This window comes from Cibotium barometz, chromosome 47 (genome assembly GCF_041138505.1).
Source record: "Cibotium barometz isolate CiBa-2024 chromosome 47, ASM4113850v1, whole genome shotgun sequence".
NCBI classification, from domain to species: Eukaryota; Viridiplantae; Streptophyta; class Polypodiopsida; order Cyatheales; family Cibotiaceae; genus Cibotium; species Cibotium barometz.
Genome location: NC_141092.1, coordinates 9,257,546 through 9,273,193, shown reverse-complemented (window position 1 = coordinate 9,273,193; position 15,648 = coordinate 9,257,546). Strand labels below are relative to the sequence as shown.

Below are 15,648 nucleotides of genomic sequence, written 5' to 3'. Positions count from 1 at the left end.
CGCCAGGTGGTGTGAAAGGCCTGGCGCCGCAAGATCGCCTCGTCCGAGTCGCCCCGGATGCGGTCATACTGTCCTTGCAGGGTGTGGATCAACTCCTGCCAGATCCCCCGAACCGTCTCTGCTGGTGGCTCCAGTCTCCCCTCAAAGGCCGTGAAACACCGGGCCCTCCAAGTGAACCAGATGGTCAGGCTGCTGAGGAGCTCCCATCGTAAATCCCTCTCCTGTGTCCAGCTGGCGGACGAGAAATCCGGTGCCGGAACCAGGCGACGCTGGCCCCTAATGAATCTGATGGCCTGACTGTCCTGCTCCATCTCATAGCCCATAGTAGGCTCTGTCGAAGTTGACCAAGTAGCGGCACCCCACGTAAACATACCCTCTGGAGAGAGGGGGGCCAGAATACGCAGCATCCACAGCCAAATCTGCTGTGCTTGAGGGCAATCCCAAAGGCAATGTCTCTGTGTCTCCATAGGGTGGCCGCATCGGACGCAGGCCGTTGGAAGACCGCTGTAAACAAGCCAGGTGCCAACTGTTGAGTCCCTGTGGGCGACCAGCCACTGGAAAGTCGAGATCCTGCGGGCCTGTCGACTAGCCCAGAGCCGAGCCCAGAAATCCTCCAGGAACTCCTGTGAGAGTCCCTGTATAGCCGCCAATGCCCCGCTGCAGCTGGAGAGACCATCCTCCTCGCCGTCAAAATATGCCTCCCCAGCCGAACGGTATACTGGAAAAAGGTGATCTCTGTGGCCTCAAGGGATGCATAAGGATCATGCCACTCGTACTCCCTTGGGTCCCACTGTAACCGGGCCAAGGGGCGCGCTGCATATGCCCATATACGCCAATCCGGGAGCACATCAGCAGGGTCGGGGTCAATATGCCACTTCCGAGAAGCGGCGGCCACTACCCGTATCCTCTGAAAGGTGCACTCTGCAACCAAAGGCGACTCCACCTCCACTCTCTGAAGTCTGCCCTCATCCTGTATCTCATAGTAGAGGCATCTGCCATCCTCAATGCAAGCTCTGACAGCAATCAGGATCTCCAACTGAGTAAAGGCTCCCATCCACCGTGGGGCCACTGGCTCGAAAGGCGTGAACCACTCCTCTGTGAGTGCCTCCTGAATATCATCCCTCATAATCATCCCCCCTCTGAAGTGACTCAGCCTCTCCACCTGGATCTCGTTTGGGAGACTGCAGAAGGTCTGCCAGTCTCCAAAACTGCGTGCTGGGCCTGCCGCTAAAGGTCCCCAGGCTAGACGAGGCCGAGAACCCAGCATATGACCCTGCTCTGTGCGAACCGCTGGGCTCCAGATGAGCGGCTGTTTGGCCCGCTCCTCAACACAAGAAGGAGGTCGCTGAGAGAGCCCCGGTCTCAGCAGCTCCCAAGCTCTCAGGATACTCAACAGCAAGCTCCGTGCCGTGCACTGTAACATGACTGCCTCCCACCCTATCGGCCGGGTCCTCAAGCATGTTGAAGTCTCCCCCGACACACCAATGTGCGGCCTCTGGCAATGCATCCGTAACCTGGGTCCAGAACTCTGCTCTGGCACTAGCATGATTAGGCGCATAGACGTTGAGCACGCCCAATAGCTCATCATGCATCCTCAGAATGACATACTGTGCTCTACCAGGCACAATGATCCCTCGATCCACAATGGCCTGCCGCCGCCATACATCTGCAATGACCATGCATACTCCTCCCTGTCCACCCAAAGGACCAAACCCTGCAGACCAAAAGGTATCCCATCTACCAGGCATCACCGAACCATATCTCCGGATCCTGCTCTCACCCAAGTGGTGCTCCTGCATCATCAAAATATCAATGCTACCACCAACCAGGCATCTCTGAAGCTCCTGCCTCAAGCAACCTCGATAGCGTATAAAATGTGCTCCGCCCAGGCCCTGTACATTCCATGAGATGATCCTCATGGATGACCTGCTGAGGTGGATGCTGTCTCAGCCGTGCGGCGGGCCTTCGCAAGCGGCTTGGATGGAGAGTAGTCCCCATCCGAGCGGCCCTAAACCCTTTGTTTAATTGTTGCCACATCAGGGATTAGCCTTAGATATGAGCCATGTACATGTGTGCACATGACATCGTTGCATTATTACTTGGGCATACAATTTATGCAACATGATGATGGTATTGTGATGTTGCAGTCAAAGTATATACAGAGGCCACGGTTTGGTTTTGAAGACTGTAAGCCGATTGCTACACTAGTAGAGGTAGGTGCTAGGCTTAGTCTCCAGGGTGTAGGTGAACCATTTGATGAATCACTTTATCAGGAGGCTGTTGGGTGCCTCATCTATCTATGTAATACGAGGTTAGACATTCAGTTTGGGATCTCCCAGTTGAGTAGATTTATGCATAGTCGCGGTAGTAAGCATTGGCAGGTTGCCAAGCGAGTATTCAGATACTTATAGGGCACTCAATTCTTTGGCTTATTCTATGCTAAGTGGGGTGATGTTCAGTAGCATGCTTTCAGTGATTCCCATTGGGATGGATGTTATGACACGCGAGTGTCACGCGGGGGTGATGTTCAGTAGCGTGCTTTCAGTGATTCCCATTGGGCTTGATGTTATGCCATGGGAGTGTCCACTAGTGGCTTTTGCTTTCACCTTGATGATTCATGTATATCATCGCTCAGCAAGAAGTGGCTGACAGTGGTGGCCACTTCGAGTTGTGAAGCTGAGTACAAGGCAGCTTTTACAGCAACTGTGGAGTGTGAATGGCTCATATGGTTTTTGGCAGATGTTGGTGTTGGACAACAATCCCTCACCTCCATCTTCACTGATAGCTAGAGTGCATTAGCCGTTGCGAGGAACCCAGTGTGTCATGCTTGCACAAAGCACATCGAGGTGCATTATAATTATGTCAGGGAGAGGCTCATTGCAGGAGAGATTAGCTTGGCTTATGTGTCTACACACGACAATGTGGCAGATATGTTCATGAAGGCTCTCTCACAAGAGGAGTCTGAAGCTTTTCGCAAAGCTTTAGGCTTATTGCCATTTGGGACACACGACGATGTGAAAGATATGTTCACGAAGGCTCTCTCACGAGAGGAGTTTGAAGCTTTTCGCAAAGCTTTGGGCTTATTGCCATTTGGGGATTGATTAGCCAAAGGATCCATGTACATGTTCACATCATCACTACGGGGGGATTTGTAGCCATTTATATGGTAGTGATGTGTGGATGTAGGCTAATAATTGGCTGGGACACTTTTTTCCATTGTAGATTCCACTCCAACAGGAGCAAGTGAATAAATAGCCCCCAAAACAAGTCATATAACAATTTGAAGATGCTTAGAACCTAGAAGGGAGGTTGTATGATGGCAAGAGATTGCTGTAGAGATGAGAAGAGCTGCCATATAGCAGACATGATGAGAAGAGGGGGGAGGTACAACTGAGATGGGGGGGAGCACATTGGTTGGTGAATCCTCTTCTTGGGCTCCCACCAACCTTGCATGGCCATGTTGCCAAGTGGTAGGTGGCCCCACATTTGGGGAGCTTCCCACTCACCTGGAGGATGTCCTTGTCTTTCATTTCATTAATGAAGAGTGCCGTGTTTATTAGGTGCCCTTCTCATTTATAAGTGCCTGCACACAATACCTTAGTAACAACCATATACATAATCACTCAAAAGAATTAAAATGGGTTTGGGTTTACACTAACCACATGCAAAACCCATGTGGAACCACTTTTTAGTCCAATACAGGTTCAAGGAAATGCGTCCATGGGGGTTCCAACTTCCTAAGTACACAGTAACAAAAAAACCTGTTTCTAGCTTTCGAAACCTCGAAACCTCAAAACTTTGAAACAGTTTTTAAAAACCTCGAAACCTCTCCAGTACGTCACCCAAATTTCAAGTTTTGTTTTTTTCCCCCCTAATTTTTTTGGGATTTTTAAATTTTTGTTTTTCTTCCATATCCTCCTCATCACCTTCCTTCCCTCTTCTTCTCCTACCTCCCTCCTTCCCTTTTCCATCTTCTGCTACTTCTTTCACCTCTACTCCTCCTTCCTTCATTCTCCTCTTCTTCCGTTCTCTTCTTCTCTCCTCTTCTTCTCCCTTGCTCTTCTTTTCCTTTTCTCTTCTTCTCCTCTCTTCTTTCCCCTTTTTCTTCCTTCAATGTCTAAAATATTTCCCAATTTCTACCTTCTCTTCTTCAATTTCTTAAGAGTCTTTGATTGAACTACTTGTGGCATCTAAGCAAGTAAAATTGCCATAATGCCTCACCAAAAGAAGGATGGTTCCCCAAGATGTGTGAGAAGAGACCATTTTTTCATCATTATACTATGTTTTTAGATGGCTACTATAAGTTCTTTAAGTATTTAATACTTTATGAAATTATTGATTTTTCGAAACCTTGCGATTTCTTAGCTGAGGGACGAAACCTTTCGAAACAAAACCCCAAAAACCTCGAAATGTTTCTTGTGACTATGCTAAACATCCCTGGCCCCGTGGACATTCACAGGCTTTTAAATCCAGGTAATGTCCACAACAAAAAACAAGTTTATGCATGCAAGACTCAAGTCATTTTGAGGCAAACACGCTTAATGCTTATACACTTCCAAGCTTGTACGAAGTAAATCTCCAAGCAAGGGGTCAAGCTGGTGACACCATTAGAGTGATACTTTCTTTAACACCCACTTGATCCACTTGAATTCTATGAGCTTCCTGTTAGGTGGTCTATGAAACAGCTCCCAAATGTGGTTTTTTTCACAGGCATCAAGCTTACTATCTGTATTGTTGCTGGGCCCTTCTTTCGACTGAGGGCCTCGTCAAGTGATCTAGGCTCAAAGACCTGCATGAGTTGTGTCATCAACGCATAACTGACCAAGTGACTCTCGTGAGTCTGTTGTTTTGAATTCTTCTCCTTGATGCACCTTGACCGTCTCGATCTATCTCTGCCATTTTTAGGAAGATGCAGCACTTACACTTCTTTAAGTGTTTGGTACAACCACCTAGGTATGAGATTGTGAGGCTCCTTGGTTCCTGTCTCTCTGGTGGGGCATCTGTCTCTTCCTCCTGGTGCGGTTGATTATCTTGCTGTGTGAAGGCTGGTATGCCTACCACCTTTGAAGTGAAAATTGGTCTCTCCTAGAAGATATGTCACAATTATCAATAATTTTATCGGCATTCGGATCATAGAACCTAAAGCTCTTTGACTGCAAGCTGCATTCAATAAAAATATACTTCTTGGACTTTGGTTCTAGCTTCATCCTTTTATGTGAATATAACCTTTGAACCAAAAACTTTCAGATGAGAAAGTGAAGGTTTTTTAGTTGCGAGGGTCTCTAGAGAGTCTTGCCGTTTTATTGCTTTTGTTGCGGATCGGTTCGGGATGTAGATTGCCATTGCAACTGCCTCTGCCTAAAATGTGTATGGCATGTTCTTGTTGTGTAGCATGGCCTTAGCCATCTCCATAATGGACTCAATGTTTCTCTCTGCTACCCATTTTGAGATGGTGTGTAAGAAGTGGTAAACTGTCTTCGGATGCTATTTTGTGTGCAAACTGTGTAGACTTGTAATCACCTCTCCAATCCGATCTGAGAACTTTGGCCTTGTGCTCCGACTGATCCTCCACTTCGGCCTTCCATTTACGGAACTTGTCAAAAACATCACTTCACTTTTCTAGAAAATACGTACATGTTTTTCCCAAGAAGTGGTTAGTAATAGAGAAAATTGAATTGCACCTTTCAAAGACTTATTCTTCATTGTACTGCAAATATTAGAACGTACCATCTCCAAGGGTTCCTTGGCCCTATACTTGGCCTCCTTTGGAAACGCCTCCGGGTGTTGCTTGCCTTGCATGCAGGCCTCACAAGCGGTAGATGTTTCACTGACCCAATCCCTCAACCAAAGAGTAAGAGTAAACTTGTGCAAGAGTGGAGTAACTTAGATGTCTGGACCTGTGGTGCCGTAACTGTTTGACATTGTCAGTGGCCTGGGCAAGAAAAGTTGTAAACTTATAGAGGCCACCATCTGGAACATTTGATGTAAGAACCTCCCCTGGGTCTTGTCTCTTACTTCCATGGTGCACTTATCAAACTCCACCTTGGTTCCTTACTTGGTAAAAGCCGTGACAGATAAAAGGTTTTTAGAGACTTTAGGAACAAACAAAACATCTTTGATGGACCTCTTCTCATGTCTACAATCACGCAGGGGAACCTTGCCATTGTCCTTCGCTGATACCTTGAGTTATGGCGGATCCTCACATTCTTAAAGATGTTTGGAGAAAGGTTCTCAAACCAATCTCACGTGTGCTGTGGCCCTGTTGCCATGATCCAGTGACCCCTTGCTCTAGAGATCAACATGGAAGCCCCAGATGCTAAGGAAGCAATTCTACCCCTGTATTATTGCAACATTGCTGGCCTTTGTTTTAATGTGTTCGGCCTTCTGCTTCTTCATCCTCTCGTATGCCTTTCTAATAATCTTTTGCAAAATAACCTTTCTTATTTGCAAAAGAAGCATACTTTGTCCTTTTTCTTTTGGAAGAATTTCTGCCTTTTCTTTGATCACCAACGGGCTTGCCGCCCTTCTTCTTGACCACAAATGCACTCTCATCTCTCTTCTGAAACCGCTTCTGACGTGCTTCTTGTTGAAGCACCAAGCTGCTCAACTCTTCAAAGGTGCGAGTGGTAGCACAAGATTGAATGAAGACGTATTGCATATTCAAGAGTCTTATAGCCATGGACTGTGAATCAATGGTTTCACCAACTACTATGAGCCGATCCCGCAAGTCTTTTTCATCTTCACAAGGTGCTCTACCATGGAACCGCCCTCTTCCAACCTAAGATTGTGAAGGTGGCTTGCAAAGTTAGTACACAGGCCCAAGTATTATTCTGATAGAGGTTCTTGAGGATAGTTTATGCTGCCAATGCTGTGGCGGCACCTTGGATATCTGTAGGTATGCAGTCCACAAAGCTAATGATGATGAGTTCTAGAGTCCTTCCTTGCCCAAGGGTGCCATCTGCTTCAGACCTTGGAAGAAAACCCGTAGTCACTTCCACAAGTCATGAGCCATAATCTAGGATGGATCTCAAATATTACAGAAGAGTGCACTAAGTAATGATGTGGATTCAGCTTGGAGAGGAGCAACATTGTCGAGACTTATTAGAAAGACCTCTAAAATAAGGGTGGTATGTAGACACTCAAGATGGCAGGGAAAAAAGTTATTCAGAAAGAAAATTTGCATGCTTTCAGCTTAGTTCTGCAGAGTCTTTCACAATGCTTGGGTTGCTTGATGTGAGCTCAAAGCTTGAATTGTGGGAAACAAAAATTACTTGATTTGTAAGGTTTGTACGATTGCAGATGGAGATCAAAAATGGACTAGGATGTATTGTTGGTGGGGCCTCTGTTGAAGATAGAAGATATTCTGCTCAAGAGACAGCAAACCGTGATGTATCAGGTAAAATTAAAGATAGTTGTGTGTCAAAGTACACATTTAGTGTGGCACCCTCTAAAGAAATAATTTGTACGGAACCTGCCAGCTCACTTGGTGTCTTTTCATCAAATGGTAGTTTTTGGGCTCTGCTTGCTTAGTGATTTCTTTTGGTTGCATGGAGAAGATTGGGCTCTCATTTGATCGAGGAGAGAATATTCCCAAGAATCTAGGCCAATATTCTTCCCCTTAAATGTAGGGTTGCTGTCTAAAAATGACCATTGGAGGGGAGGTATGTGGAGCATATTATCTCCAGTGCACAGGGCAGGATGGCCAACCTTGGCTATAGTTTTGGCTGGTACAGCTTGCTCCTTACACCCAAGCTTCACGTGCTTTGCTAATTTTTGTACGGAAGGCACTGAATTACCCCCGGATGGACAAAGAAGAACTTGCATTGAAAATTAGGAGCCCTCTGTACTGCTGCTGCACACCCACCTCCTTGCTTGCACCTACCATTCAACTCGCCCCCCCTCCTCTCTGACTGCCCGTCACCCAGCGGCCAGAGGCCCCCCCTTCATTGCTGCACATTTCTCCTTCACCCCCCTCTTCTCTACATATTTATTCTCCTGCCTGCCATTCTCCTCGCTCAGCACGTTTTTCCTCCTGCCTGCCTTTCACGTCGCCCTGCCCGTCATCCAGCCTGCTATCCAGCCCTTCCTTCACCCTGCCCTCCTCATCTTTGCCTGCCAGTGCACCTCCGCCTTCCAGTCCTTTCTCCTGCCTTTCCCACTTTGCTTGCGTCAGCATACGGAAATTTCTTACTGTGTTCAAGTCAGCCGTCCAACCCTTGATTGGCATTATGGCTTCTGCCCAAGCCAATCCTTCTCCACTCCCACAGGCTGTGAGAACTATCAAATTTTCACAAGAGCTTCTCATCCTCGAAAGTGACATCGGCAATGAAATGACGACAACTCTCATGGGGAGAGTCTATGGCTCTCACCCCACCTATCTGCAAGTTAGAGATTGGCTTCTGGCAGCCCTCCTGTCGGAACTGGCTGTGCACTTTCTTGATGCACATTTACTTGGACGAGGGTTCTTCCAAGTTGACTTGACTCCTCAGAAGACACATCTCAGGCACTTGCCGGTAGCCCAAGCCCATGGAAATTATTCTTCTTCAAGAACTGGTTGGACTTTGTTCCTGTGGCAGAGGATCAAGACCTTACTCCAATTTCTCTCAGATTTCCTGCTCTTCCACGGGTTTTTTGGAAGCTGTTGGCTTCAATAGGAGCTACACTTGGTCAAGTCTTGCTGCTTTACTGTCATTTCTGATGGAGTACCCCGAGTTTTTGTTCTTGTTCTTGACCCATCCATCATTGATGGATACATCTTGTTACAGAGACCGGATGGCTCACATTTTTGACAGAGGAAGGAGATTGGTGGCAGAGCAGATCAATGCCTTATTTGCTGCCAACAATAGGTTCATCTTGCTAGAGATTGTCCTAGATCCAGAGGCCACATTAGGAGGTGTTGCATTAGGAGGTGGTGTGGACATGCTCGTTAGATGTCTCCCCCTACAGTCGCTTCTGCACCTCAACATACTACACAACGATGGGGGCTAGGGATGGCAGGCATCCCCGGACCCCCATATCTGCACCGGCACTCCTGCACACAGTGGAATACTCTAACCCCTTTGCATCCCTAGCTACACATGCTGATGATTCTGCAGAAGATGTGGATGCTTTGCAATTGGGTTGTCATGGTGATGAGGATGCAATGCAGCTGGAATGTAATGATGATGATACATCACACTATGCATTGCAGTTGGATGGCAATGATGTTGATACATTACGCTCCCCTTCTCCCATTCTTGAGAAGGGAAAGGATTTCTCCCCGGAATGGGAAGGAGAGGTGGACCTCTGACCTCTCCTTGGAGCATTTCCCCTCCCTCACTTATGTGAGATGTGCTCCCGCCTCAAAGGGGGGTCCTTCTACATCGACCACAAGATCTGGTCGTAACTTTCAGTCCTTGTCTTCATGAGGATTGTCTCATGGAACTTACAGGGACTTGGTGGTGTTTTTCCGTGTCATCGGAAACAGCTTATCAAGTACCAGCTTCACTCTGGGTCACGGAAGGTCCTATGGATATTTTACTCTTGCAGGAGCATAAACTTGATGCAAGCCAATGTGGTAGATCTGGCAAGTTATTATCCGGTCACACCTTTTGGTCAGGAGTTGCAGGGACAGAAGGTGGTTATATATTTCAGTGTCAGCCCCTATCTTACCTTGCATCATTGGCCATGGTGTCATTTCGCCTGCTAGAGTGCAGTTGATCATCATTATGTAGGATGGGCGACACATTCGTATTCTAAACATGTATGCACCTCTAGGCTCTAATCATAGAGGGGAGAGGATTCCTTTTGGAAGGCCCTCACTGATTTGCTTCCACATAATGATCATTGGATCATTGGGGGTGACTTTAATATGGTTGAGCTCCCAGCAGATAAAAGAGGACATGTGGGTATGGGGCACCCACTTGAGAGGGCCTCTTGGGAGAGGTTTATTCTCTCTCTTCATGGCAGAGATTTTTGGCTTGAGGATGGTGTTCACAGGAGGCCATCCTCTCTCCTCTTTTCTTGGTCTAATAGGAGGAGGATGCAGTTTGCATCTATGGCTTCTATGTTGATGATTGGTTTCTTGGCAGGGGAGGACATATACTTATAGCATCTGGCACTTCCAAATCTCAGTGGTTTATGTATTAGAGATCCAAGATACCATGGCTGTACCCCTCGTGTGCGTATTCCTGAGCATTTCTACTGAGGTGTAGAGCTTTCGCAGGAGGTGATAAATGTATGGAGGTCTAATGACTTTTTTGATGCCCCAGAGAGTGTGGCATCTACATTGCAACGTGTCAGTGATTTTTACCACATGATAGCCTTACTTAGGACACAAGATCATTGACCATGAGAGGGCTATCAGATGTAGGCTATCCGCATTACAGAGGGAACATGAAAAGCATCCCGATGCCCAAGGGATTACCGATACTTTATGTCTTGTTAGGGCCAAGCTTCAGGATGCCCTGGAGCAGAGAGCAGAGTATCATTACCATGCCCAAGAGTCATTTTGGACCCAAATGGGAGGCATATGCAATAAACACTTCTTTGCTACTCATGGCCCATCCCATAGCAGAGAAAGTGTTAGGTAATTGCGGGATACTCAGGGCACAATTCACTCGGATCCTTCTATGGTGAGGCAGATTGCCTCTTGACTTTTATTGTCGGCTTCTTACTAGTGAGGCCCATAGCCCCCCAGAGGTATAGAGCACGATGGAAGGTTTGGGCTACTTTGCATCATGGTCACGGAGGACCGGTGTACTTCACTTGATGCCCCCATCTCCGTTGAGGAGTACAGCCAGGCACTCCATGCATTACCTCAGGGTAAGTGTCGAAGGGATGATGGCCTTTCACCCACCTTCTTGGGATGCCTTTGGGGAGCATATCACTATGGCCCTTCAGGAGATGTGGAACACAGGGAGTATGCCTTCTTGTCTTACTGGTTTTATTCACCTTATCCCGAAAGGTGGTGATAAGCATGAGGCTGCAGCGAGTATTGCATGATGTGATTCATGATAATTAGAATGGGTTCCTTCAAGGAAGAAGCATCTTTGATAGTATCTTCTCTTTTTGTGAGGTGGTTGAATAGGCTTAGCAACCAGCCCCTGGCCATCTTTTTGCTAGACTTTGAGAAGGCATATCATAGAGTTGATTGGGATTTCCTTGAAGGAACCTTTAGATGCATGGGGTTTTCTCGGGACTGGATCAGAGGTGTTTCATACTTGTATCGGGATGCTCAAAGTAGTGTGCTTGCCTATGGTGGTAGAGCTGATCACTTCCAGACCTCTCGTTCTGTACAACAAGGATTCCCCTTAGCTCCCCTGTTATATCTCATCGTTGTTGAGGCTATGAGCATCTTCCTTCACTCCCGTGTTGGAGTTTCTGGTTTGAGTCTGCCCTTGCGCAGCGAGGACAAGCTTTTAAGCTCTGAGCTTGCTGATGATATGCTATGTTCCTTGAGGCGGCATAAGTCTGTTGGTGTTTGGATTAGTGACTCGCAAAGAGTAAATTGGATTTACTTGGATTGATAGAGGCTGTATTCCCAGATATTTGGGGTGTCAAGTTGGAGTTGATATATCGGTTGCACAACAATTTGCACCAATACTTATGACCATAAGGAATAAACTTCTCCATTGGAGTTCTAGGAGATTGGATCTAGCCTCGAGAGCCTTGATGGTTAACCAAGTACTGCGTGCCTCAACCTGGTTCATTGCCTCATGTTGGTGCTTCTCTCCTGGATGCATTGGCCAGTTGTGGAGATTGGTCCGCCACTTTCTTGTTGAGGTTTGGATGGTACACGAGACACCGGGGCCAAAATTACTTGGGAGACTGTTATACACCTTAGACACCGGGGCCAAAATTACTTGGGAGACTGTTATACACCTTAGACAAGAAGGGGGACTGAACATTGTAGCTCTGGATATATAGTGCAGAGCCTTGCTTTGCAAATCACTGGTCTCAGAGGTTTCCTTCTTGGCATTGAGCCTTGAAAGAATTTCTTTATGTTTCACATTTCCAGTTGTACACCTCATGATTGGATGCTTAGTTGATGTTTCATCTTTCTTGAGGCAAAGTATAGGACACCTTCCTCTCCACTTATAGCTACCATTATCAGAGCCTGGAGCTGCATGAGACCTTTTTTGAGATGAGGCTTCCCAGATCAGAGGATGAGGCTGATAGACAACCCATTATGTGGAATGACCTCATGAGAGATGAGGTTGGGTGACCTTTGGGTGCGTCTAGATATATGCGGTGGCTAGGCTGGGAGAGTTGTGCATCGACAGTTATTGCTTGGAAGACTTTTAATAATATTCCTATGGGAGAGATGTGCATCGACAGTTATTGCTTGGAAGACTTAAAAAATATATTCCTATGGATCGGAGACTTGCATCATCAACCAAGCACCTCAGAGGGAGTCTTAGAGATCAATCAAATTGATGCAGCTATACCTTATGAGTAGATTACTAGAACATTGCCCGATCAACATCATCGTAGGTGGCTAGGTGTCTTCTCCAAGATAGGAGTGCCATTATAGGTGTTAGCCTTGCTGGATAAGGAGGGAGATCGTGTTTTTTATTCTATCCAGCCAGGATAGAGATTGTTGAAATCTAACACATGGGAGATTATCCTTGGCACTGTCCTTCATCGACTGAGAGTAGTTAGTCGCTTAGGAAACCACTGGCATGTTGACCCTCTGCATGATATTATGACCCATGGGTCTTGGTGCTTATGGTTGTTGGGTGGATGTCCTATAAGATATCTTCATTGGGATCTTGGTGAGTGGGAGTGGATTGATGCAACCAATCGTATGAAGAGTCGGCCTTTTTTCGGCATTATGCTAGGCTCCTTTTACTTGGACAGGATGAGAGGACTCCTACACTCGGGCCTTTTTTCGGTTTCAATGTCCGTAATGCTAGGCTCGTTTTACTTGGACAGATTGAGAGGATTCCTACACTTAGGCTGCACTGGGAGAGTTATGACATCACCCCCATGATTCAAAAGAGATTTCGGCACAAACTTTGGCACTCATACATGTGGAACCATGGAAGGACCACATACCTGGAAACCTTAATAGGGCTAGAAGTAATCTGCTTCGAATTTAAATCGATGATGATTGCGATAGATTGTGGCTAGCAACTCACCTCCTAGCCATAGGCTCCATTCCAGAGTCACCCTCGAGCTTGAGATCGAATTGTTATGAGTTAGCCAGGCCCCGACAAAACCAATCCTTGGCATCCCATACCACCAGTGCGCCTGCCCACCTTCAACTACTTTGGCGTAGAGGTCCTACTCGTCCAAGCAAAGGTCCACCACCGCAAGTGATCCTCATAATAATCATAAGTGAGCTTATATATTAACAACCTTGCTATAATTACTACTAAGCTTTTAGCCATCCTTAGCCCTTGGCTTACTTTTAATTGACTCTAAGCCAATTCAGACCTCATCCTTGCTAACACTTAGCCCTATGGGCAGGTCCTATTGTTCCCAGTGCTCGGCTAAGTCCTAACCCCACAAGTTAGTTTATCCCTTAACCGTGGGTTATTCTAACCCTGGTTAACACTGGTTCATGGCCGTGTTTGGGACGTAACATTATCTCCCCCTTCTATTAGATTCATGTCCTAAGTCTAACCTCGAATTCGTAATCCCCAACATAGCATCTACTTAATTTCCCTAGCCCTTACCTAAGCTAGCTTGGAACATCTATAGTAGATATAGGCTACTGGAATTATAGTAGATATAGGCTACTGGAATTATTACTAGATATAGGCTACTGGAATTATTACAGAATCCCTATGAGGCGACTCATCAACTAATCCGATTCTCTAAGAGCAAAATCAGAATTCTTGGATTCACAACTAAAAGGTGGAATGCAAATTCTATACCACACAGAGCTCCAAAAGACAACCTCAAAATAACCTTTGAACTACAGTAGCACTATATCGCTACACAGTTTAGTATATCATACCAAACTCTATGTGCCTTGCGAGCAATCACAAGTCGACTAAGTCCTACAAGCTTCAAAAGACTATCAATCCGGTGTCACCAGCGTAGACTCATGTCATATGACGAGACATGATAGGCTCTACACGGGAATTGGGTCTCCAACCCAGTCCTATGGGAACTTACTTCATCAACGCTGTGAGAGTTCTGCCAAGTCAAATGGCAGTAAAATACTTATCAAGATCCAACATCCAAGAGTTGTGATCAATCGTTCGATTAGCTCCTTGCATGAGTACATCTATACGTCGAGCCATGGGTAAACAAGATAGTCAATACAGGTCTCATGTAAAGCATGTAAAGGTTGAAGTCATGCAATGATAAACATCACTCGTGCATCCACCCCTCAACCATAGTCATGCGAATGTAAATCCACCTTGGCTGTCTCGGTTGTGCGACCACTCGTGCAATACTCTCACAATCTTGTGTTCATCGAGTCAAGCTAAACGATCCCCATACCAACTTTGTCAGAGATCTCATACTAGCATACGAACCCTCCAATCACTTGCACATGCTACATGTGTTTTTCACGGCACATGTATACATTTGTGATTTGCTGCAGTATATGTATGCCATTGTGGACACTTTGACAGATTTGCATCATCGTGCAGTACACTTGTCGTGGTGAAGGAGCTCCCTTTCAATCCATTGATTATCTTGCTATTTATCTCTTGCGCTCTTACGGTTTTGTTGGGCATTGCCTACTCGTGGTGACTTGTGATAGATTTGCTGTGTTAACATGGCCAACAATAAAAATGACCTCTTTGGAATGCTATCTCAAGAGGACAAGCTCAATGGGGATAACTACCCTATGTGGGCTTATATGATGCGTCATGTATTGGTTGCCAAGAATGTATGGCTATATGTGGATGGCACTGAGGAGCGTCCTCTTGCACCTCCAGCGGAAGGTGAAGTGATTCCCGCTCACCCTCCTGCAGGTCTACCTCCTACTCAGCAGTAGCGTACTTGGGATGCTAGGGATGCTCAGGCCGATGCATTGATTGCTCTCTCGTGCTGCAGGCATATCATTCTGCACATTCGTTCTTGCACCACTGCAAAGGGTGCTTGGGATACCTTGGCAGCGTTGTATTTAGATCGCAATGTAGCTTACCTTCGGGGCAAGTTGACCGCATGCTTGAAGGTGACTCTATCGATCAGTATCTTACACATTTGAAAGACCTACGAGAGCAGCTCATTAACATTGATGAGGTCTTGACAGATAGCTATCTTGTTCAGACAGCTTTGCGTAATTTGCCTGACTCTTATCAGACATTTGGTACCACTTTGCGGTTGTTGGCTGGCAATGCACCTAATGCGGTCACTTTTGACAACCTTGTGACTCTCTTGCTCAGTGAAGAGCAATCTCGTTCCAAACAGGAACAACATGATGTCTGTTGAGTCAGCAATGGCTGCTCCCTTTCGTGGGAATAATCTGGCATCTCCCGTGGGGAGAGTAAGGCCCTCAAAGCTTGTACATGAAATTATTCTCCTTGGGTAATAAAATACTCCAAGGGGGGGGTTGGCCCATTCCGGCCTCTATGCGGTGTCACACGTGCAAGCTCCATTTTCAGCATTTGTGGATGTTTTGTCCAACTTTTATGTTTTATGCAAAGTGATGATGGATATGTGTTAAGGCTTTGGCCATGTTTAAGTGTTTTAATATGCATTGAT

The 15,648-nt window shown here is 46.4% G+C and overlaps 1 protein-coding gene across 3 annotated transcripts in view; it reads left to right on the top strand.

Moving 5' to 3' along the window:
- The window catches only part of LOC147611341 (uncharacterized), a 115,462-nt gene that overhangs the window by 57,560 nt on the left and 42,254 nt on the right, over positions 1-15,648 (top strand). For all 3 annotated transcript variants that reach the window (XM_086784401.1, XM_086784403.1, XM_086784402.1), the window contains exon 4: positions 7,300-7,396. In XM_086784401.1, coding sequence (XP_086640527.1) covers positions 7,300-7,396 — 97 coding nt within the window. The remainder of the gene's footprint in view (positions 1-7,299; positions 7,397-15,648) is intronic.